The sequence below is a fragment of the Anopheles merus genome, chromosome 3L, assembly GCF_017562075.2.
Source record: "Anopheles merus strain MAF chromosome 3L, AmerM5.1, whole genome shotgun sequence".
NCBI classification, from domain to species: Eukaryota; Metazoa; Arthropoda; class Insecta; order Diptera; family Culicidae; genus Anopheles; species Anopheles merus.
In genome coordinates, this window is record NC_054085.1 from 15,271,780 (window position 1) to 15,296,740 (window position 24,961).

Below are 24,961 nucleotides of genomic sequence, written 5' to 3' on the forward strand. Positions count from 1 at the left end.
AAAAACTTGAAAAGGTGTATTGTGATATATCAGTTGAATAAAATTTAGTCAGTTTGAGATGAGAAGTTGAATAACTTTAAAGGTAAAGAAATTATACAAAATCTGCACCATGTTTCGATAATAGTTTTCATTTTATTTTTCCATTGTTGGTTTTTGTACAAAATGACAGTTATGTTTTTTTTTTCGTTTCTTGAATTTTTATTCTATTTTATTCATTTGCTGTTTTATTTTGGGTTTTTAAGTGGGCTTTTTGTTTTAGTTTTATTTATGTTAGAAAAACGCATTTTACTTCAAATGATTGGATCCACTATTGGCAGTTAAAACTCAAAGTTTCTCATCCTTGCACATCGAAACCGATACCTGTTTGTTTTTTTCATGCAAAGCCTACAATAACCTCTTCTCATTTCAGTATCAATAGAACTCAGCCGAATGTACACCTGCTTGCTACATTCTTCAAAACTATCTCCAACACAACAAATCTCTTACCGTAAAAAAGTAAAATGCCAATCGAGAACCGGGTCGAAAACAGAACTTAAAGTCCCACCGGTCGCCCTTTAAGGACGCTGCCCAAAACAGGAGCCCGTATGTGTGTGTGTGTGTTTGTGTTTATGTATCTGTATGTGTGTTATCTACTCGTTTTGTGGGGCGTTATCTGCTCGCCGTTGAGCTCCCCGAAATTTAATTCACAGTATAATATCGGTCAGTTTTGTTCTCGTGGTTTCTTTGTCTTTTTTATTAGTATTAGTTTTGGCTTTGTTTTGTTGCATTTTCTTCGCTTGCTCCCTCCTTTTAACCTCAACGCTTTCACTTTTGCGCTTTATTTACAACGGGCTGCCGCCCGGCACGGTTCGCGGATTTCGGGGAAACACCTCTAACAACCCTTTCTCAATCCTTGTTTTGTGTGGTTTTCCCGCGCCACGTTCGCGAGTGTGTTAACTTATTCATGGACTCTGGACTCTGGAGTAGTGTTGGAGGAGTGTTTTTTTGTTGTTGTGTCTTTTCTCTAGTAGATGTAGATAGTGGGAAATAGCAATGGGTGTGGAAATGATGAGGATGATGTGTTGATCATGTGTTTTATGGTAATTTTTCTTACTTCCCTTTAACCGATCATTATCTCGATCACGATCGTTGTTGTTAGTGAGGCGAAATGGAGTGATGCAGTAGTAACTTATCGCTAGATGATGACGATGATGACACTGGTTTATACTACAGAGTGGAACCGATAAGCGATAAATGACAACGACAATGTCTTACTGCGGGTGGCATGTACAGGGATGGTGGGGGCCCAGCGAGCCCCACCAATCGCCCACCTTGCTAGACTAGAGTGCAGTGCAGTGTTTTAGTTAGGATAGGAAAGATACCGCTTTGTTCGTTAAGGAATAGTGTACAGTTTACAGTAAGCATTTTAACAAGCCAGTAATTAGTGAGCTCCATTTCGTTGGGAAGAAAGAGAGACAGATGGATAGAGACGGTAGATGAGGGAGCATAGAGAGCATCCGTTTTGTTAGCATTTCTCTTTCTCTTGCCCCGACGGTGGTAGAGATTAGTGTATGACGGTGCCTTTGCTAGCAAGTTTGCAATTAAAAGAGTCCATCGTACCAATTTGTTCGGCTCTAGAAAACTTCAGCATATTTACTCTTTGCAGTTTGCCTCCAAATTGTGAGGAAATATTGGCACCATTCCTGTGGATACGTGCCCGCTCACGGTACTCCTTTACTACCCCGCTTGTATCACTATGGTAACAAAACGATGTTCTAACGCTTTATTCTCTTCGTTTCTCGAAACTCCTTTTTAGTTTCTTTATAAACCAATCAATGCTTGTATGTTTTCCCATTTATTTTAACCTTAACTAGCACCTAATTCCCTAAATGTTGTTTTTCTTTTGTTATCTCTTTCTTCCTTGATGTTTGATCTTACACGCGAAACTAGTAGGTCTGTCTTTACACAACAACGATGACGCATACGAAACGGAAGCCAACCGTTACGGACACAAGTGATACAAAACAATGCTTAACTTAGGTGACGATTTCTTATCCGTTTCATGGGAGCGGGCCGTGGGAGTTAGGTTTTTTTTTTGGCTAATATGTACAGGTTAGTGCGTCACTGTTTTTTGTTTCTTTTGTTCTAAACAGCCACTTCTCATTTCAGCCTGCAATGAGCCGAAATTGAGCCAACGTTTTGGCACCAAAAAACAAAGAAATTGAAAGGAACTGTAACGAAGAACCGCAATTGAAGCACCATTATATCTTTGCTCATTTTTGCATTCAACTTGTATCATTGTCAACATCACTTACAGCTCGCTCTGTATTTTTCTCTCTCTCTTTTGGTTGGGTTCTCTCAACCAGCTCATAAAATCACGGGGGTGGGGGCGCATTTGGTAAATATATTTCGATCAAAAAATTTGCTCCATTAGGTCCATTTCCAGCTCGTTTAAGGTGTTTGGTTTTCGTTCTACGCACTTTTGTGTACATTAAATGTTGGTTTGCAATAAGTTGCACCTGTTACAATGTCGCATTGGTTGGTGGAAAATGATCACCCAACGTTCCCAACGTTTCCAGTCGGGAGGACATGGTGTACATTGTGGTTCTGGTTCGGATGTGTATAGCTCGATCGTTTCCGTGTGTGCACTTTGCGAGTGACAGAGAGATCGCCACGGGAAGGGGCACATGTACAAATGGTCTCATCTAATAGAGCTCTTTGCAACAATCAGTAGATTGACAATAACGGTAGAATAGCCAGGTGAAAGTTTGAAGATTTAGTGAGATCGGTCAGGATTTAGAGCTGATACAAGAGTAAGAGACGTACGAGACGTTGATGACCCTTGATGGTCTTCAATTTAAATTCCAAAAAGAGTTGCCCAAAAACTACTGCAATCGTTTCAAACAAGGCTCTGTAAACAACCTTTCCTCATTATATCGTACAGAGTAAGTTGGGGAATAGGACGTCGTTAGTCGTTAGTTTGTGAAACAAGAGAACCATCAAATTAAATTGAAAGTTACAGTTACCGCATAAGATTAGAGTTAGATCACTAGTGGACTTACTATAGACAGTAATAAGGACTGCTGCTGACTGCCATCACAATGAGTGGCAAACTGCTCGCGGCAAGAACGGCCGCATGAAGCACTCGCCACCCACGGCCACCCGCACTGCCACCCGTGCCGAAGATGGGAAAATGAATCTCTTCCGGCTCCATCAGCTCCTCGTCATCATCCAGCCCGTTGCCCGGCACGGTGTTGATCGTGTTGGTGTTGATCTTGTATCCCGAGCTGCCCCCGGTAACGGTGGTGCCCGAACCGGAGGACGACGAAACAGAGGAGGAAAGGGAGAAGGGACTGCCGAAGGTACCGGAACCGGCACCGGACGCACCCGATCCCATCTGCTTGTGTTTGAGCGTGTAGTTGACTTTGAAGACCGCTTCCGCGACACCGCCGGGCGAGGAGACGATGAAGTAGAACGTTCGCGGGACCTTCTCGTGCATGTGCACGTAGGTCAGACGTGCCTCCTTGCAGAATGGTGTCGGTAGGTCCTGGTTTTTTTGGTTTTGGGAGGGAAGAATGCAAAGCAATCAGAGAGATACAGTGCTCGTCCGGTGAAATTGGGGAAATCTCTGACTTGGAATGAACGAGATCGAGATGGCACACTTTGAGTTGATTTGCAACGCTTCACGTCCGGCACTGATCCGGCGGGTCACGTTTGCAAATCAACCGAAAGTGGATTTAAGAGTTTTGAGGCCAAAGTTTTAAACAATCTGCTCTGTTTGCGCTACTCCCTAGCCTGTTTGTGGTGATTAATTTGAACGTTTCTAAACGGCTACTTACGATGAAACCATAGGCGAGCACGTCCGTCCCGTACTGGTTGCCGGGCGTGTAGACCCGATCGCCGTGCAGCCAGCGGGCCGCATACGCCGGCGGGTTGGCACAGAACTCCACCGACAGATGAAGCGGCGAGCCCGGGTAGGCGACGGGTGTCATGTTGCGGGCACTTACACTTGGAGCTCCTGTAATTAGGCCACAAAAATTGGGAGAAAGAACAGTTGAAAACCCCAGTTTAACTTTATCGTTTGTACAAATGAAATGTATTTTAATATTTTTTGCTTTCAGTATGTCAGCACGCTAGACGGGGTGGAATGTTCCTCGCTCGCGAATGTCCAACGGAGTGGAACGTCCAACCGAACGTAATGACTTCCATTAAATGAGACAGCTCTCGAGGGACGTATTAAAAGAAAAAGTGGTCAACTGGACCGTCCCAACCGAAGAAAGAAAGATTAAATTTACAAAAGTACTCAGAGAGAGAGAGAGAGAGAGAAAGGATCTACGAACGATATTAGAATACGCGCGTTCGGGGACCTTCCATGAATCATTCAGAGCCAAAAAACGGGGGTCTGTAGGTGGCGACCGATTTGCTAGAAATAATATTTTAATGCAACACCGGGACGATTGCATAAATTTCACCCGAAAGGTGAGTTATTAAACCTGGCCGCTTTTATCTTGCTTGGCGAAACGAGGGAAGGGTAATGGTGGACTGCAAAGCGAAACACGGCACGCTAACTAGTGCCATTAGCGTGGTAAACGGTTTTGTACGAACTCCGATTTCCACAATGCTGACAATTTGCCCCTACCAGGAATCCCGGTGTTGCGCTGTTAAATGTTTTATACTTGTTTTTTTTCGTTTGGTTGTTGCGGGCGCGCGTGTGTAATAACTCCATTTGAAATGGAAAGAGTGCCACATTGGGAGCCGGGGAACAAACCACCACTCGTCGGTCAACCAAAGCTGTCAAATTCATTTATTCAACAACGATCATAAATATTCAATTCGCGCTCTGTTTGACACCGCGCGGTAAACCGCCGCGAGTTTGGCGTGATGGAGTGTGCTGGAGTGCAGCGTTTTGAAAACAAAAAATAAGAGAAAGAAAATGGGGAAAAAATGATACCAGCAAAGCGAGAAACATTTGCTAGCTATGTGTATGTGGCGTTGCATTGCAATTTTAATGATTGTATTGAGCAGAGCGCATTGTGTATTGTCGAGCTATACCAAGAGGCGTATAAGTCAATGGCAATGATTGGCGAAGAGGGGTTGTTTTTTTTTTTTTTTGGCAAAGTGCATGAAATTCTTATGCGCACTCCGGTGCTCCATCGAATGCATCGGCTTCTGGGGTTTGAAAATTTAATCCACTTGCATCGGAGGTGGTGTACGCTAGACCGCGCCATTCGGTTTATTGTGTTTGGTTGTGAAGCACTCTAAGCTTTTGAGATATTTTTAAACCCTTTTTTTGGTTGTCTCCGACTAGTTTCATGTCAGCAGCACACACAAAAATGGAAGAAAAGCGCACTCTACATATGATGGCAGAAAGCAAATATATCATGTGTCAAACGTGGAATGTGACAGGAAGGGCCCACATGTCCTCAATGTCCTCGCACACACACACACACACACTCACTCACCAAAAATACACACCCCGAAATTGTGTTAAAGCAAACACTTCGCAGCGACGATTCGATTTGTCAAATTTGCTCACCGTCTGTTTGCTCTAAGCTCGCACACAGAGTATTGGTGCAAGGGAACGCACGGACACACGCGTACCAGCTAGAATGGGTGGTAGAAAACCTCCCCCAAAAAAAAAGCCACCTTCTGCACATCTCGACATCTAAATGCAATTGTGTCCAATGGGTTCAATCATTGGGTAAAAAACACAACAAAACACAACAAGAAATCCCAAACACATTACGGACATTGGAATGAAATTGTCTGTGGCGGTGTTAAACAATAGTGCGTGTGTGCCTCTGCCCGGTCAAGCGCTCTGTCGAATGATTTTTTCCTGCCTGTGTGTTATCTTCGCCCCAGTTTTGCCTCCCACTCCCGCTCTGGTGATTCAATTTTCTCCTTCAATGTTGACTTTACTATGTGAAATGGAAATTGAATTTCGCACAACAAAAGCCGAGGCCCGGGTGTTGTGGTGGATTATTTGCTAGCAAAATCAAGGCAACATAGGCATAAAACAATGGCATGTGTGTCCACGAGCGGTGCGTGTGTGTGTGAGTGATATATTTATTTTAATCTTTATTTTATTTGTCAAGCTTTTGGTTGGGTGGGGGTCTTTGCTCAGCGGGATGATGAACATAAAAAATGGCATTTTATTTGGTTTGCCCGTCAACGATTCAACGATTCTGGCACGTATTTGCATCTAATTTCATTTGATGAATACGCCACAAAGAGCTATAAGTTTGGCTGAATCTCTCGTTTTTTTTTGGTCCTATTTATTAAATTTTGCGGTGATAATTTATATTTTTTTGTTGATTTATTATGATTTTTCCCTATGTTTTTTTTCTTCTTTTTTATATTTTCTTTGTTGGTAACGATCTTTTGAGTTGTTATTATGTTACGTGTGTGACATCCTCTTTTTAACTCTTTCATATGTTTATCTTCTAACTTGAAAGCTGATCAGCATCTGTGACATTCATAATAAGTTACATCTGCAAAGTTGCTATCTCCTGAGCCTGTGAAGCAAACAATCTAAACAACAAAACAATCTAAATCCCGTTTTAGCACAACAGTGCCGCTCGAAAGCAAACGCCAGCGCTTAAAACAAACGCACCCCAAACACATCCACTTGGGTGCCGTTGCCGTCTGATTTGTAACCGCAAAACTAATTTACCACCAAGCGTTTGGAACCGTTGCACCGAGCGGACGGGCCACGAGATGCTAGTAAATAAATACGACCAGTGCCAGTACCCGCGGAACGTGAACAAATTCGGACACCGTTTTGCACCGTTCTGCTGCACCCAGCCAAGCCGGGCATGTTCAGCCGGGCACACATCCTGTTGAACATTTGCCCACAACTTTCCACCGAAAACACCACCGTCGGGGGGCGGTACTGCACCGAAACGTTCGGGCGCAGGTGACGACGGCTGGTGAAACATTCACTCGCATGTCAGCGACAGTCGCTTCAGACTCGCCGGTGCCACACGCACACCCACGTGTGCGGAGAGTGTAGCAGCCCGCTACAGCGCCGGATATCCGACTGCGCAGCAATGGCATACTGCCGCCATTCGTCAGGACGCATCCCAAAGCCATCCGGCCGTGGCGATGGCGGCACACAAGGCACAACAACGGAAAACGGAACTCTGCCACAACGTAAACAACGCGGTTTGCAACTGTGCGCCTTTGCCGGGGTGCTTTGGAGCGCGAAATTCAGCAGCTGGAAGGTCGGTTGGGTCGGTTGGCAGCAACCAGTTAGCGACGGGGGGGGGGGGGGGGGGGGTGAGAGATGCTGGGAGGGCTTCAGGGAGGGAAGTTGTAAAGCAGAGTTTCAATTATCGTAATGGTGTGCAGATTCGAGAGCGATTGAAAGTGAACATTTCGGGCGACACTTTCGAGAGTTTCGAGAGTTGGGAGCTTTTTTAAGGGACGGCCGCATTTTGGATAGCGTGAAACACAGCGTACTTCGGACTGTGAAGGGGATCTCGTTTTTTTGTTCCCGGTCGTAATTGTATCCTCATGAGATGGATGGAGGTACAAAGTTTAAATGGTCTCGCCAAGAGCGTTTGCAAGCGTGTTGAAAACTATGCGAACGTAGCCTGACTCCGGCTAGAATAGATGGCTTAGGGCAGTTTTATGGCACTACGAGGCTGTAATTTACTGCAATTTTTAAATCGGGATGATTTTAATTATAGATTATTGGATGTAGAAGTGCGATTTAAATGGATAGATAAATGCAGAGTTTTTTCTTGCAATTTGAACTTTGTTCATAGTGAGTTAAATGTCAGGTTATTACAGATAGGATGTCAACATCTCAACATTGCAGAAATAGTTAGAGAGAAACTCTACATGTAAGGATATTAGGATTTTCGGTATATTTGAGGTAAAATTATCCTCATTCCTACCAGCTATAAATTGTTTAAACCTAAATTACTTACAGTAGATAATCAACTCTGACAAAGATTATTAAGGAACAATAATAAATTCGTAACCTCGAAGATACTACAAGACTTTGTCCAAATGCTTCAAATTGCCAATTATCGGAATTTGACATTCACAATTTAATGTATGCCCCAATCACTGCATGCACGTTCTTGAAATAGGACCAATCAATGACACAACGACAAAGGAATGGAAAAACCTTGCAGGGCAATTTCTCATCCATAAGTCAATTATTTGCTTGAATAGCTCTTTCGAAATAGCTTTTGTTTCAGATTTCCAGCAGTTTCCTGATGCTTGCCCTTGGTGTTTCAATAAAAAATCACATCCTGAGGAGAACCACCATCGTTCAAAATGGCTCCTGTGCGTGTATGTGTGGCAGAGTCCGTCCCATTGTGATTGCAAATTATGGTCGATTTTATAAATTATTATTCAACCGTCAACCGTCAACCGTTTTGACATTTGCTGCACAGCGGCATCGGTGTAGCTTGCTCCAATAAGCTCGCCAGCCCGGCTTCTTTTTTTACGATCCATCAAATTACGACCCGTCGAAGCGATTCTCGGCGTCGTTTATGGCGGCGGATGGATTGAAGTAATTTGGAGCTGAATAATTGAAGCATTAATTTTTGAACACGAAGAAGACGCTAGAACTTGAACTGTGATTGGAGCAACCGCTTCCAAGCACATTGATTAGTGTTTGTGTGTGTGTGTCTCTGTGTGTGAGCAAGCAAACTTCCCAATCAATTGCCTATAAACGGCTACATTAATCAAGCAGATAGGACAAATTGTATTAATATTGCAGCAAATTGTTCGCGCTCGCGGCGCAATGTGGCCAAGATAGCAGCAGCAGCACCACCACCAGACCACAAGGCTCGTCGATGAATAAAATAGTAGCGAGAAATCAGTTCTTGTTGGGTGGCAGCTAGCACCGAGTTCGGTAAATAATCGTGTCTATTATCGAAATTGAAGGCATGCAGGAGAGTGCACACACACGCGAGCGCGCTTTGAGCTCAGCACTTACCTTTGACGGCAATGGAGACGGTTTGCAGCACTTCGAGCTTTTTGCGATTGTTTGCATTCTGGCCGACGCACTTGTACGTCCCGGCGTCCTGGTACACGACATCCTTGAGGGAAAACTGCCCCGTGGGTGTGTAGATACCGGCCCCGAGCCCTTTCAGCCGGGCCGTCATTGGATCCAGATGGGACCAGCAACCGAGCGAACCTGGAGGAGTGCAAGCGAGAGATGGTAAGCGGGACCATGGGGCCAGTCATTTAGCTAGTAATTGTGTGCTACAAACCTTGTGGACACTGCAGGGTCACGGAGCCACCGAGCTCAACTTCCATCTGACCCGCCTTGAAGGGATTGGTTCCGGTTTGATCTGTGCCAGCGGCGCCCGACTGGGAGACGGCTCCGTTGGGTGATCCTCCCGGAAGAGAGCCCCCGGGCGATGGCATCGAGACGGACGATGAGGAAGACGACGAGGAGGAGGAAGAGGAGGACGAGGAGGAGCTGGAGGAAGACGGTGACATTGGAAGATCCTGTTCGACCGGTTCGGATGTTACGTCCACTGGTTCGTCTGAGAAATGGGAGAATCGATTGTTAGAATTCAATGTGTTGGAAGACATTCTAGAGTATTTGCGGAAGTTTGTACATTAAATTTAATCGAGTTTAGGTTAGTGTACGGCAAAAATAATACGAATTGAATGAAAATTCGAATTGTGATTGTTACTTTTCTATCAGAAACTATCAACGAGGACTTGAAGACTTCAAACAATTCTACATTATTCCGGAAATGTATCCAAGAAAAAAGACACCCGGTTTCGCAACCCATCAATTGGATGCAATCGAGAAGCTACTTTTCAACAGTAAGCCGGAGGGGCAAAAATGCAAAAAGAAACACGAACAATCGTACATGCAAAATATTGGAAACGAAACGAAAGACAAAACCGACAACCGCTACTCACATCGCACGCTGAGATAATATCCGATGCTCGAGTACTGAAAGTTGAGATGCCTCGAGGTGCACTTGTACCAGCCGGAGTGTTCGCGCCGGATCGAGCTAAAGTTGAGGAAGCCGTCGCCCGTCTGCGGCACCGGCGGATCACCATCGTCCTTCTGCCACAGCGGCGTGCTCGGTGGGTTCGAATCGACATCGCACTTGAGCGAAACTTCGATCCCTTCCCGCAGCGGATAGCCGAACCCGGGCGTGCGCGTGATGGCGAACGAGGGAGTGTCTGCAGTAGGGAGAGAAAAAAAGGGGGCGGAAGTGATGCAAAGTTAGCAAAAGGGAAAATTGCATGTTGCCGCTGCATCAAACGAGCAGTGGCGGCAGGGCTAATGAAAAATTCCACTCACACTGCACATCGAGCAGGATCGATGCGTTTTGGCGCACTTTCAGCGTCGGATGTTCCATGATGCAGAGGATGCGGGCGTTGTGATGCACCCGGAAGACGGCGGGCAGCTTCACCTCCGACACGGCGCCGGCATTGATCTTGTACGGTTCCTTATCCTGCTGGGAAGGCAGCATCAACAAAAAAAAGAAAAGAGAAAATGAAACTCATGGACCAGCGCTGCACAGCACGGGTACGGTGTCGAACAAGCGAAATTGAAAATGCTTTCCCTCTGTGTTCTCTGTTCTCTCTTCACATTGCTCACTCTTTGTCTATGTTGCGCTGTGCTGACTAATTTCCATTTCACATCCATCATGCATCAGACACAAGCACGACTTAATTCCGGCGACAAGCTCACTGTACAAGCCTACGCCACTACACACACACACCCAGCGTTTCTTACAACCCCCTTTTGTTTGGTCTCACCTTATCCTTCTGGATCTCCTGCAGCTCCAGCACTTCGCTGGAAATTTTCTGTGCGTGCCGGTCGATGCCGGGGCTGAGCAGCACCTCCCAGGTGAGGGTGGGCTTCGGGTTGCCGCCCTCGCTGACGCAGGCAAGCGCCAGCTCGGAGTTTTCCTTCACCGGGATGAACATGTTGCCCGCATCGAGCCGGCGGGAATCGATCAGCAGGTACGGTTCCTTCGGTGGATCTGCAACAAATGATAGGTTCGGGTGAGCGGTCCGTGTCGTACGTCAGTGCCGCGCTGTGATTGAAGTGTCCCAAGTGGGAAAGAAATGCTACCACTACTACCACTACTACTACCACAACTACAGGGCCAATCTCCTGCGTGCCTTGCGTGGGCAGGAATGCTAAATTTATGTTACCATGTTGGCAACGGAACGGAGGGCGTTTGTCGTGTGCAAACTTTGTCCCCCGTTCCTGATTGATGGCGGAGATAGATTGTGCGCACAGTATTTGTGTGTTTGTGTGTTTGTGTGGACCAATATATCTCCAACATCAAATGGATCGTTGCAACTACGGTAATGGTTCCTTCGACCGAGCAATCTTCGTCTGCTGTGGCATCATCTCAAGTCAACGCATTTGATGGCGCTTCGAGGAGCGTCTTTTCGAAAAATAAATTGAATATATAGTTTATCACAAGAGCATCACGCTTCAATAGTAAGTTATCACAAACTGCAGGCGCACTCTTTCCCCTTAAGATCGAACGGAATGCAGCGTAGTACTTACCCAGCACGATCAGCTTTATCGGCCGGCCGTTGAAGAAGAAGCCGCGCGCATTCTCCGCCTCGCACTGCCACACGCCATCGTCCTCCAGCATCACGTTCGCGATGGTCAGCCCGCCGAGCGGCTCCCGCACGAACCGGATGTCCGCGGTGCGTGACTTTTTGTCCATCACGTGCACTATCTGGCCGTCCTTGAGCCACACGCTCGAGGTGACGTCGGCATCGACCTCACAGTTCAGCCGGACCGTTTCGTGCTGGTCGGCATACACCACCACCACGTTGTCCTCCTCCACGCTGTGCTCATCGGACGGGCCGCGGATAATCGGCCGCAGTGGCAGCGCTTGCGGCTCGTCCGCCACGTAGCCGCCGCCCCCACCGAGTTCCACCTCACGGGCGACTTCCCGTGCCACCTTCCCGGCCGGCTGGCCCTGCTCGGCGCTGCCCGGCTCCAGCAGATCCGGTCCATTGAGAAAGATAATTTGCTCGTCGAAGTTTTCGCGACCGAAAATGTTCCCGCTCGCGTCAAGCGTCAGGTCGGTGCCGAGGGTGGGCAGGCGTGCCGATGCGCCTCCGCCACTGTCATTGCGCAGACCGTGGGCGGGCGCAATGTAGACGCTGTCGTCGAGCAGATTGAAACTGTCGATGCCGATGCCGGCCGGATGCGGTGCTGCAGCAGCACGGTGTGGTGAAGGGGACGCTGACGACGACGACGACGGTGGCAACGCCATAATTGTTCGCTCGGTCGTACCGGTCACGGTTGAAGGGTGTTCGACTTTGGCACTGGTCGGCCCACTCGCCGAGCCGTTGTCGTTGGCGTTACGCGGCACGGTAGGTGCCGATGCCTTACCTGGAGTGCTTGAGGACACACCGGACGTTCGGGGAAGGTTAGGATGTACGCTGGAATTAGCATCCACGGTTGGCTGTGGTGCGTGGTTTGGTTGCGGTTTCTTGGAAGCTTCTTCGGCCTCGGCCGGCTTTTCGCCCTCCGACTCCTTCAACCGGATCGAGCGCCTTCGCAGCAACGATCGGCGATGCCGGCGGTAGGCGGGAAAGTGATCGACCGGTGCGACCCGGCGCGGGACGGTACCGTGCGTCTCGGCATCACGCAGCACGGCGCTAAGGCCTTCCCGCTCGAACAGCGCTCGCTGCTCGTGCACGTCCTCGAGTGCGGCCCGGTCGCTGTCCGCTGCGGGCTCGTCCAGGCCGCTCATTACGCTATCTACGCTGGAGGGTTGGGGGACAGGGCTGCGGTGGCTGGGCTCCAGATTAATCTTACGATTGTTGTTGACGCGCTGTGTGGACGTGGAGTCCTGCCAGCGGGATGGTGTGGCGGCGGCCGGGGCGGCCAGCCGGTCCCGTGCCTCGCTGTGCCGGTTGAACCGGACGTTGGCATGGGAGCTAAATTCGTTGTCATCTAGTATTCGGTGGTATAGATCTTCTATATTGCTTGCTGGCTGCTGCTGCTGCTGCTGCTGCTGTTGATGTGGGTTGTGATGCTCCGGATCGGCCAGGGTGCTGGCCAGCACCACCGTAAAGGGGAGGATGTGTGTTAACGAGCCTAGAAGATAGAAGAGAGCCAAAGAGAGAAAGGTAAAAGATATTTTTAAGCTAGTGCGTAGTTTAACGGATGACATCGCTGCCATCACGAAGCAGCATAATTCCAGGAACTCTTCCGCCTTCTTCCAATAATTCTCTCCAAATGAGTTTGTTTAAAAGTGACACAAGGGGCAAAAAAAACTACATTCAACTTCCCAGAATAGACACGCTACGAACATCCGACAATAACATGTCTCGGAAATGTGTTCTTACTTGCCCATCGCTCTTCGCTCTTCCTCCCACAGTGATAGCCATTTTTGCTCCCTGGTCTACGGGACGCCCGACAAGAACCGGCTCGTTTGGGTAATCTATCAAAACGAATCTACCGAAGGCGAACAAAGAAAAGGCGTGGCTCAAGTCCAATAAATTCTAGCTCCAAACTCCAACAAATCCTGCAGCATCGAAGGGGTGCTCCTGGTGGGGTGAAGCAGTTGAAGCAACGCGTACACTAGAATTATATCCATATCCATCTCCCTCGAAACGAAAAACCCAACCATTTGATAAAACTTTTTCCCTAAACACTCGGTAGACTAGGATGTGTGTGTGTGCTCTCTCTCTCCACTTTGCCCCTTCACGGGAGTGAATTTACGTAAGAAAAAGAAAGCAACCGTCAGCGAAAGCACTTAAACGCTGGGTGAAATGTTATGCGTTCGTCTCGTGGCTGGGGCATTGGGGAAAAGGGAATTGTAATGGCGAACAACATTTATGCACGTGTTATGTTCTCATGCTCATACAGACAGACACACACATACACACATAACTAATGGGATGATGGGTTGTCCGGCTGGACTTGTGGTTCCCGTATTTGCGGAAGAATATCTTATGTAAAATCTGACTGAATCGAGCTTCGATTTGGGAGAGTTAGCTCGCCGAACGATAGTTATAGAATAGTTTTTGATTTATTTTATTGCTTGTAAATGTTTTCAGCGTGAATAACTTTGATTTGAAACACATTTCTGCTAAGTGCTTTGGAGCAGTCCTGTCAGAATGCGCTGCAAGTCCAATGTACCAAAATTCGCAGCGCAGCATTCGTTTCCTCCATTGGACACTAATTGTTTCGCCCATTTCAACCCATAATTTGTATCCTGCTATTAGTCAAGAAGATTGTCCCCGAATTGTCCCCCCCAAAACGCGCCCCAAGCTCCTAGACAAGCTCGATTTAAGAACAAAAAAAAATGGGGGAAAGAGAGATGGCAAAACAGACAAGATAAGGTAAAGGTTCTACTGCCCTCCAATAAAAGCCCTTCTCCGTAAGCATCTTTCGCAAACGATCAACTTTCAAACAGGGGACACATACACGTGACGGTAGCCGGAGGGGGGGGGGGGAAGGTAAGTAGAAAAGTTTTTAAGGTCCAGCTCAGAAGAAGACGGCGACGAAAAAACGAGACGTTACGAGGCCGAAATCGTTCCACCAGAACAATTTGCTTCCGGTGAACTTTTCTCTCGCGCTCTTGGGCAAAGGAATGGCGGGGAGAAGAAGCTGTGAAGTAGCCTTACCGATTCGGGTTGCCATTGAAGGCACACACACATGCACACACACATGCACACATTCCACATGATACGGGGTTGTCCGTAGACGCGGTGGACGGTGGAGTAAGTTCAAGATTTGTTCTTCGAATGACTTGGCCATTTTCTTTCCCCCTTTTATTCGAGACCTTCTTCTACGGTAAGAGTTCTACCCAGCGAACCTTGGGTTTGGGAAAATTTCTGTTACAAATATGTCCATCGCACGAATTGGACACCTTCCTTTCCTTTATCAGCATCTGCTTCGTTTCCCTTTTTTTTTTTTGGTTGCTGAAACGGGAAGTTTCCCGGGTGTGTGTGTGTTTTTATAGCATCTCCCAAAGACAACGATATTATCGGCGAATTTTGGAAAACCTTTTTTTTTGGGGGTTTTGGTGTGTCCCAACAGCATCTGTGTCGTATTTTTCCCCGTTCTCCGCGCTCCTATCAACCTTCAGGGCCATGCCTAGTCTTCGGGCAGCTTGGTCATCCTTGAAAAAGCATAAAAGCGCTAAAGGAACCATCACCTCCCCCCTCGCCTTGGGACAAGACCCTGTTTGGGTTGCGCGAATGTGTGTATCGAGGAGCGCGCAAGGAAGACGCCTCGAATGGATCGTAAAAATCGAATCATTTTATTAGAGAGCAGAAGTCAAAAACACTCGTTAATGGTGCTTCTCGTTTTCTTTTGCTTCTTCTTCTTCGTCGTCGTGAGTCGTGAGTCAGCGATGAGTTGAAGATGGAGGTTTGATGGGAAGTTTGGATGATGCTGTGGCGGGGTGCAAAAGTACTTGAAAGCATGCGGTACAGCAGTCGGTTCCTGTTCGGTTATATTTTTTGAGGACTGTTTTCGCTGATAAGACACAACGTTCTTCAATTGAAGATGATGAAGACAATGATGATGATGATGATGGTGGCGGTCACGGGTAGCTTATGTTGTAAGTGGAGGTCAAAGGGACCGACCGAACAGACACGTTAACCAGCGTCTTAAAGTTATTAAAAAGGATAATCCAACCCGAACGAGGCCGACTTGGTGACCTAATTATTTATTTGCATTATTTACAAAGCTGACGTACTGGTGTGAGCCGTGCTAGTGTTGTAAAGACTTTAGAGACTTTTGCAACCTCTTCGAAGCTGGAGCGTTTGGTGGCTTTTATTGTAAGGTATTAAAGCGTTTTTTTTTTTGCATAAAATATTTTCTCATTTTTGGAACAAGGATTTAAACATGAACAAAAAAAAAAAGCTTCATTTCATCTTATCTACCAAACCGTTCATTGCTTTTATAAATAGGGTGGGCAAGCAAAAGCAGAACCTGTGTTCGTGGGAAGAGAGAGAGGCAGCTCGAAATCGCTCCATTTGCTCATTTGTGCGCATAAAACCCTCGGCTCGGGCCAAGAACAATGTAATCTCCCGGTGCGAGATTGCGAGTGCACAATTGCACAATGCAAAATGACGTTTTCGGAGGTCTGGGTACTGGGAGCAGAGACGACGACCATACACACACAAAGACACCGCGAACTGACGCCCCATTTGCCAGTGGTTGCTGGTGGTCGGTGATGGTTGATCCATAGCGATAAGCTCAGCTCGCCCCGGATGAAGCAGATAGTGTGTGGGGGATCGTTTTTTTCCCCCCTTCTGGTTGGTTGGAGGTTTTTCAAACCCAACTGAGCGTAGAACTGAGGTAAAACAAAAAAAATGTAAAAAAAGGGAAAACAAGTGAAGGGATGGATTTGTGATGTGTTCTGTTTTTTATTCCTTCTCTTCAATCGTCGCTTTTACTTCTAGCCCGTGGTCGGTGTTGCTGTATCTGCTGCTGCAAGTGCACATCGACCGTTGCAAGGGTGCAAAAAAACGGCCCACAAAAGGGACGAACCCCCTTTTGCAAAACCAACGGGGGCTTCGGTTGTGGTGCATTCGTCCGAATGGCCGGTCGGTTGGCATGACAATGATTTTTCTGCTCGAAAATCTACCTACAGGCAGAGCTTTCACCCCTTGCGCTTGCTGCAACCGTTGTCGGGCGATCGGGCGTAAGTTTTTGCATCGCGCTGCCGTGTGTTTATTGTGCTTTATCTGCTGCTACTCGAAACTGTTCGCTTGGGTGTATGTGTGCCTTTTTTCCCCCCGATGGTTTTTCACATGCAATGCTCGTTAGGTTCGTTACTGGCCGCTTAAAGCGGGATTAAATGAGATGGTGTCAACGATGGTAAACGGGCAGTGGGAGTGGAGAAAAAACACAATTGGTGCGCGATTTTGTGTGCTGTAGGGTAGCTTCCCAAAAATCCCGTAATCTCCAAGGACCAGGTCCAGGAAGACTTGCAGAGAAAGGTAAGTTTCAGCGTGTACTTGTTCGGTGTGTACGTAAAGGAGCATTCTTTTTGTGAATGAATTTTTGTTGTGCACCGTGGTCGGTGGATAATTGTAGCCACAGATACGATTACAATGCAGCCCCGATAACCATCCCAGCAATAATGGGGATGCTGGCTGGCGAAATTGCATCGTTTTTAACTGTCGAATGCACCACATTCCGCCCGAGGTGGAGGCAAAGATAATGAAATGAAGCTGCGATAAACGTATTTTGCAAGCCAAAAATGTATTCAATTGGAAGGAAGAATGTTGATTTTCTTTTACCGTAACTGGGGTTTGGGGTGTAATGGTTTTGGGTTGTTTGGTTCGCTGAGGGCAAAGGTACGCGGCCTTTGGGAGCTTTTGGTAATTGTGAATAAAAGACACTTATTGTAATGTTTGGGGCTGAGTTTTCCACGGTAAGCGAGAAGCATTACCTTAGAATAGGTAGTAACAAATAATGGAAAGAAATGAACAAATTAATTGAAATGTCTGCATAAAGGCAAAGGAATACTTCTGTTTTGATCTAATCTAAGAAAAAGAAGCTTAATCTAGAAGGAAATAGCAATTAAATAATTATTTATTCTAAGTACTGTCAGGCCAAAAAATATTCGTCTAGCTAAATATTTTACAGAAAAAGGCTTATTATGGGCTCAATACGTATGGGACGGTAAAAGTAATGATGAGGTTTCATAAAGGGACCATCAATACACACGTTTTGCTAAAATTAAGCATTTAAATAATGCAATATCAACCAAACTACAAAAAAAACTGAAAACAAGTCGTTTGATGGGCGTGCAAAAAGTATTCGTCCATCTAGCTTTTTAATTATTTACGCTGGACAAACACTACGTAGACGTGAAATAAATTTATTAATATCTATCTGCTGGTGACTTCCTTCCAAATCAATGCATTTCTGTTGTTTCAATTGCACTTCAAGCGGTCAGAGAGGCACTAAAGGCGGGAGAGTTAAATGATTGGAGCATGATGGAGAAAATCGTATCTTTAACTTATGCATAACCTATTCTACCCGTTTTTTGAAGGTTACAAAATGTGTGGGAGGTCTCGTTCCGTCATTTGATCAGAGTTTGGTCATTTTCCTGACACTAATAGTGTAACAAACTGTCATGTAAGCAGCCATCCAGCCAACGAAAGCTGCGGTTTTATGTCCAAAAAATCAAATATTTCTCAGTAATCAGTGTATTTTGTGATGGCCAATAAGATCAGAAAAAGAGATGGGTCACATTTGGTTGATGGATCATGCTGCATTTCATCGTAGCTGGTCATGTAATAGCTTGAATGAGTGAGTTATTACAAACATATTTTGTTTGAATAACACTATACACATAAAGTGGCCAAATCTGTTAAGGTGCATCAAATAATTCAGGAATTTATTCCCAATTAGGCTCTACTAACATATTAAAACATGTTTAAATCGCCAAGGTCATACGGCCGATATGTACCATAGCGAAAACAGTCTACTAAGATGCAGCAGCAAAATCTCGTGTAACGGTAGCACCATGATGTCATGAAACTAGGACTCAGTGAGGAAAGATGAGCCTGAAACATGATTGAAAATGATAGGAGACGAGAAGGGAGAACATATTTATGCAGTTTTTAAGTACTTTGAGTCCTGAGAAATTTTACTTAAAATGTATCACATGTTTCAAGAACAGTCGAGCTGGAGAACATACAGAGCATTGTCATTTGCCCGAAACACCAAACCAGCTGAAACCAAACGGATGAAAATGATTTAGTAGACTCTCAATATGATATCAGTTGCCATTTTTTCAACGGAACTTGACCACGTAGTCCGGAAATGCAATATTTCTACCATAGAATAATTGGAACAAGTCTTGTAGAATGAGTCGATCAAAAATACGCCTTTTTAAAGGTTCAAATGAGTTCTTGCGTTATGCAAGTAGTCACCAATAGTCATAAATGCAATAAGAAACAAGATCAGGATTTTTTTGATTCCATAACCTTTGTTTTCATACGCATATTATGCCAAAAGTCTAATAGACGAATACTTTTTGCGCACCAATCAAATGCCTTTTTTTAGTTTTTTTTTTTAATAATTTAGTTGTTATTGCACTATTTTAATACTTATTTTTAGCAGTACGTGTGTATTGATAGTCCCTTTATTAAACTGATTGCTGATATGATATGATTACTTTTACCACCCCATGCCTATTGCGGCCATAATTCGCCTTTTTCTGTAAAATATTCAGCTAGACGAATACTTTTTGCACTGACTGTATTTAAACATAGGAGGATTCAAAAAACAATTTTAGATATTACTTGATAGCCTCCTTCGATCAGATACCTTAAAAATCAAAATCATGTAACCCTATGTCAAACATAAAAACTATGACCACAAAAAGTTAGCGATAAGTCTTAAAAATGTAAAAACATATGCTTTTGGGCAGCTAATCAATCATTCTTTCAAGTTCTGTTAAATGCTCAGCCCGCCAAATACTTTACCGACAACTACGGCGCCCTAACACACATGTACACATACTTAATTGATTAGAAACGCTCTTCACGTGAAACCGTGTCCGTACCCTGCGGCGGTCCCCCGCAGCGCGCCCCGCTGGCGCCAAATCGTTCCGCTGCCAATAAAGCGCAAGTGATGAAGTAAAGTTGCCCCGTGAAGTTAATTATAAAAGTTCATTTCGCTCCGCTTGTTCATTTGATTACCGGTGTGTTTCGCTCTTATTAATCTTTTTATCAACGAACCGGGCACCGAACACCCAACACCCAGCAAAACCGCCCATTTGTGCACATGCGACCGTACGCGACCGTACGCGTTGATCGACCTTCCTACCTTCCTACACGGAAAGATAAATGTTTGATAAGATCCTGTCGGAATCTAATTTACGCCCGTCAGAAAGCTTCCCTTTTGCGTTCGGTTTTGGGAGGGCAGAAAGGGGTGGGTTGAGAAAAAAGGGACAGCATAAGAACATCGTACAAGCCGTCGTACATGCCGTCGTGGGCTCTGAAGGCTCTAGGCGGGTCGCACAAAAAAAAAAATGCGGAGTCTCCCCACGTTGCGAAGAATGTAGTATCGTTTTTCCGCCAACTTTACCATGAGCTTCCGTGAGGTTGGGAGTGCCTGCGTGTGTGCTTTTCTTTACCGGCACTTTCTACGCAAAACTTCCCACGGTAGCACGGCTTTCCACGTACATGCGTGCTAAAACCAAGACCAAAACGCCGGGCTAGGGAAAGAGTTTTTTTTCGGGGAGTAAGTTTGTTCGGTGTTTCCTTTTTTCTTCGATTTGCTTTGTTAGCGAGGAACATTCTCAGGTTCATTTAGCCTCGATGGAAACTAATGCCGGTGCAGGCAACAAAAAAAAGAGGCGAAAAATATACGAAGCTTGCGAAGTTTGCTCCAGTTCGGGGAAAAGCGTTCACAGTTCGAGGCCGGGCTGCTGCCCCCTGCATCACTGACGCGACGGTGGTGATGATGAAGCAAACAATAAAAAACTATTACATGCATACGGGAGGGAAAACTAGCGCACCGCGGACGTGCTAACGTGGTGGTCGGAATGAAAACGCTTTCGCCACAAATGTTTAGCAATTTGGGCTTCTTTTTGCTCGCGACTTGGCCCGTTTATCGGAACGGCGAATGTTCATTAGACGATAAAATAATAATAAATTCTTTTACGAAGACGAAGGTGCTCTGTGGGATCGTATGAAAATGCTCCTTTGGCTGCAATTATTATATATATTACAGCATTTACGTGTTCACATAATTAATGTGTGAAAATGAAGTGAAACTCAACACGATTAGGGGACAAGTAATGCAGTCCAACAAAGCCAGCTGATGAATGACGGTGAAGCTTGCCGTTTGGAGTTTTGGTTGTGATGGTGCTTCCTTCAAATTTATTCAAAATTATTCTTTAAATGTTCTTCTTGTTGAATGTCTCACATTTCGTTTACTATTTCTAGTAAAGTACGCAATAAAGACCTTTAAAGCTGCAATCAATTTGTAGTTTGAATTGGATTTGAATATTGAACTCAAATTTCGTCAAGGACTATGGAGAGTGCATACTGCCTTAAAGCTCATGCAAGATGTTGAGATTTCAATTTTGATTTCTGTTTCAATTATGTTACCTAAAACTGTTCTCCACCCTGAACAGATGAGTTGAGAATTAATTTACAACTCCTCAAAAGGACTTCCATACGCCTGCAGGCTTATTCATCCACGGCCCCACACCGACACCATTACGCCTTCTGACGCCAGCGCAAATGTTAATGTTCCCTAAGACAATCCCTCATTAAACGTGTCCGCATTAATTCAAACACAGCGCAGGTATGCTCCCACACACTGCGACTCTGCTTACCAAAGACGATGCTGCTGCCATTGCTGCTGCTGCTGATGATGATGATGATGATGATGATGTCGATGGTAATAATGTTATTGATTGCAGTCGCTCTGCTCTCAGGCCTCGGCTTCCAAATCGGGTAACCATTGTTTGCCCAATCCCACAAGCTAACCCACCACTCACCCCTCCAGCTACCCCCTTGCAGCTAACTGACAACGGGAGGGCTCTCTTACGCAACAACCACACTAATGACCGTGGCAGTGACAGACGTCAAGGGAAAAGAAAAAGCGCCACTTCAGCGCGGGGCCCCGAAGAAATAACAAAAGCGTGCGACTGACAGTTCCTTGGGCGAAAGTAATTGATGATCCACGGGAATGTGCCGCGGAGGCAAGGGGCAGCGGTAGCAAAATAATCATCCGAACATCCGGGATGAGCCAGAATCCCGCGGTGGTGGTGGCGACGGCGACTGATACACGTCCGCTTACCGCTCATAATGATGACGACTGTCCGGAATCGGAGACAGTTTGTCAGTGTGCCGATGGCGCCTGTAAGGAGTGGTGGGCCGGGGGGGGGGGGGGGGGAGGTAGGCACAGTGGCAAACATTACTACTCGAGGACATCTCTTGCCGATTTGGTTTAATCGAGGGAGAGAGAGAGTGTGTGATGGGCGGGAGGACAAAACGTGGCACAGATATCATTCACAGTCGGACCACCGTTTTTATTGACAGCGCTCGTAACGGACGCTCTGTGTGTGTGTGTTGGGAAGTTGTTATTTCGTCGCACGCTGACGTCAGTTGTGAAGGATAATTCAGTCCGCGTTCGCGTCAACTGCGAAGGTCAGCGTACTCTAGGAGTAGGACAGCGGCAAGCAGGGAGGAAGAACGAAAAATCCACACCCATTTTTCGTCGGCACCAGTTTGGAAAGATACGTTAAGGGGACGAGGACGAGCAGCGAGTGATTTATGGTTAGGCGGCAGATAGGGAATCCGAAATCCAAAACGGCAGCGCGACACTTTGCTGATATGGGGAATCATTAAAATTAATGGCTTTTCATCGATACATTGGTTCGGATTAGTGGGCGGTGTAGAGTAAGAGAAAGAATGAAGGGTAGGGGGAGGAATTCTCTTTTGTGACTTAATTCGATTGTTGTTCCTTCTTGATTTGGAGTGAAATGTCATCAAAAATGATAGTAAATATTATTTACAAATCATCTGGAAAGCAAAAATTAACAGCCAACAAGAAGATTTTTCAAACGCTTCTATCTCAATTTCGACCTCTCCAGTGTCATCTCTCTGTACGGAACGGAAAAGCAATAAAGGAAATAAAACGAACAAGCCTCCCTCACTCACACACACGGCATTGGCGAGACTACGGCAACAAATGGCAAATGGCAAAACCTTCCCAGCGCAAAACGCAAACTGGGGCTGCCAGGCTCCAGCAGAAAAGGACCATAAAAAGCATGTTGTTGATGTACGAATTTATTGAAAGTTATGCACATAAAATAAACACACATTTTGCCCGCGTTTTTATATTCCCTCCCTTCCCCCCCAACTCTTGCCTGTAGACACATTCCACACGTCCACGATGCCACCCTCCGGATCGGTTCGCTTATTTTTATAAATATACATATTTGAGACGGGCGAGTATCGAGACATGTGTGCTGCGGTGGGAGTTTGCTGGAATTGGGGAAATGCTAGACTATCTACGTAGTGCTGAGGACGCATCGGCTTGGGGTTTTTTTTTTCTCTCGACTTTCGCCCCTAACATGTATGCAACGTTTTTACTAAAGTATGCGCGACGTTTCACATACCATTCGGGGGCGCATTATGGTAGGCGTTGATGACGTGCGCGTATGTTCGATGAGAAAAACAAGAAGCACAAGAGTCATGAAAGGTCCACGTACACGTTTATTCTACGCGAGCTGGCACACTCGGCCCACTATTCGAGAGGGACAAATTTTTTGACAGATGCTTCGATGATGCTTCCTTGTCTTTGGGGCAATCTTGAGCGTCAGCGTTGGGAGAGCCTGCGAGCGTGTGCGAGGGACAAAAAAGGGAAGGAAATTCAAGATATATTACCCACCGATGGAGGGAAGCGATGGGATCCGTTTCACTTCCACCTCGATCGATCGATCGGATATGGTGCAAACGGATGCTCGAAAGCAGGGAAACGCAATTGCAATAAGCGATAGCGGTAAACCCTCCGCTTGCGTGTTTCATCCGGCAGCAGTAGCAGCCGCGTACATGAATGAACGTTTTCCCAACGCACACAACTCCGTATGTTCCTAACATAAAATTGGGAGGACAATTTCTCGTTACGTTTACGGGAGCACGCGCTATCGTGCCCGGACTGCTTTGAAATGCAAATTGCAGCCAAATGTTCCGAAATAGATTGTGTTCTTTGCGGTGGTTCTGGATGATGGTACGGCTGTGTTGTATATAACACAAGCGTACGAAGGACAACCACCGTTTTCGTTTCGTTGCGCCAGTAATTGCTATCGCTTTGGCCGCAGGAGAACGTCCCCCTGCGGGTACTGTATGCTTTAGTCGAAGCGGTAAGGAAGTTTCGGAAAAGTTTGACACCAGTCCGCGCTTGAGGCAGTCAGTCTTGAAGTAATCCTCACCGTAACTCCCTCTCCTGAGGGAAGGTGGGTAGCATCTGCTGTGGGTGTGCGCAAGGGAATTCCGGTAGCGTTTTGTTTGAAGTCCTGAAACTAATTTGCCATCACTCGCCATCACTCACTCGTCCTCGTTCCGGTTTGGAGTGTGACGCTTGTCGCGGAATTGTTCGATCTCAGCACAAAACGGGACCCACAGGACCCCCAACCAATGGGACAAAGCACAAACCATGCGCCAGGCGACGGATGACTATTTACTTAACGTTCGAGATTTTTTCCCTACCTCCGGGTGGGAGGACGATCGCAAACGCACCAAAAACCCACCACCGACAACAGCCACAACAACGCGCGAGGAGCAACGACGGCGATGGACCGTTGTCGTGTTTATTCCTCCAATCAATTCACCAGTTTGATTGCGAAAAGGAAATAAACAGAGCAAACATCGCAGCATCTGTGGCTGACGATGGATGATGCTTCTTCCTGTCCTGGCTGCTCTTTGTGTCTGTGTGTGTGTGTGTTTGTGTGAAGGATGCGTCCTTTCTGCTTGGCTGTCAGTTTTTTTACTGTTGCTATCTCCCCAACTTCTCCTTACCTTCCCCTGAAGGGTGGTGTAAAAACTTGCTAGCTACGCTGCCTTCCCATGACACTGCTGACGAAACACTTCGCCATCGACAGTAAGGAGCTGCTCGTTAATGTCGCACAGGAACTAACGAACCGTCCCTACCGTACCTTAGCAGCGCTGTTCGGCATCGGCTTCTCCATCCTCCCAACGGCACACAATGAACACAATGATGGCAAGTGCCCGAGGTTTTTGTTTGTTTATGGTGTTCAGATGTTTCGCGGAGAGAAGCGTTTCTTTATATCGCTTCGAAAGCGGGGCAAACTGTCGGTTTGATCGTCTTGATTGTCACTAGTGGAGGTTTATGTGTGCCCTTGCTTTTGTGGCAAAGTAAAAAGCGCTTACAAGCGATGAAATTGTTTGTGTGAAAAGAGAGAGAAAGAAGAAAACAAAAGCAGCACCCTCAGAGTGGCGAAAAACATCAAAGGTAATCAATGGTTTTTGGGGGGGGGGGAGGTAATGCATT

At 46.2% G+C, this 24,961-nt stretch overlaps 1 protein-coding gene across 3 annotated transcripts in view; it reads right to left on the minus strand.

The window, feature by feature from the left end:
- Positions 1–605: 605 nt before the first annotated feature.
- LOC121599301 overlaps positions 606–24,961 on the minus strand; it is a 51,066-nt gene continuing 26,710 nt past the window's right edge. For 2 of the 3 annotated variants that reach the window (XM_041927009.1, XM_041927010.1), the window contains exons 3-10: positions 11,498–13,051; positions 10,732–10,958; positions 10,271–10,427; positions 9,880–10,149; positions 9,213–9,491; positions 8,936–9,136; positions 3,819–3,997; positions 606–3,526 (exon numbers count right to left, since the gene is read on the minus strand). In XM_041927009.1, coding sequence (XP_041782943.1) covers positions 3,041–3,526; positions 3,819–3,997; positions 8,936–9,136; positions 9,213–9,491; positions 9,880–10,149; positions 10,271–10,427; positions 10,732–10,958; positions 11,498–13,051 — 3,353 coding nt within the window. In that variant the 3' untranslated portion in view covers positions 606–3,040. The remainder of the gene's footprint in view (positions 3,527–3,818; positions 3,998–8,935; positions 9,137–9,212; positions 9,492–9,879; positions 10,150–10,270; positions 10,428–10,731; positions 10,959–11,497; positions 13,052–24,961) is intronic. The other variant, XM_041927011.1, reaches the window with a different exon arrangement.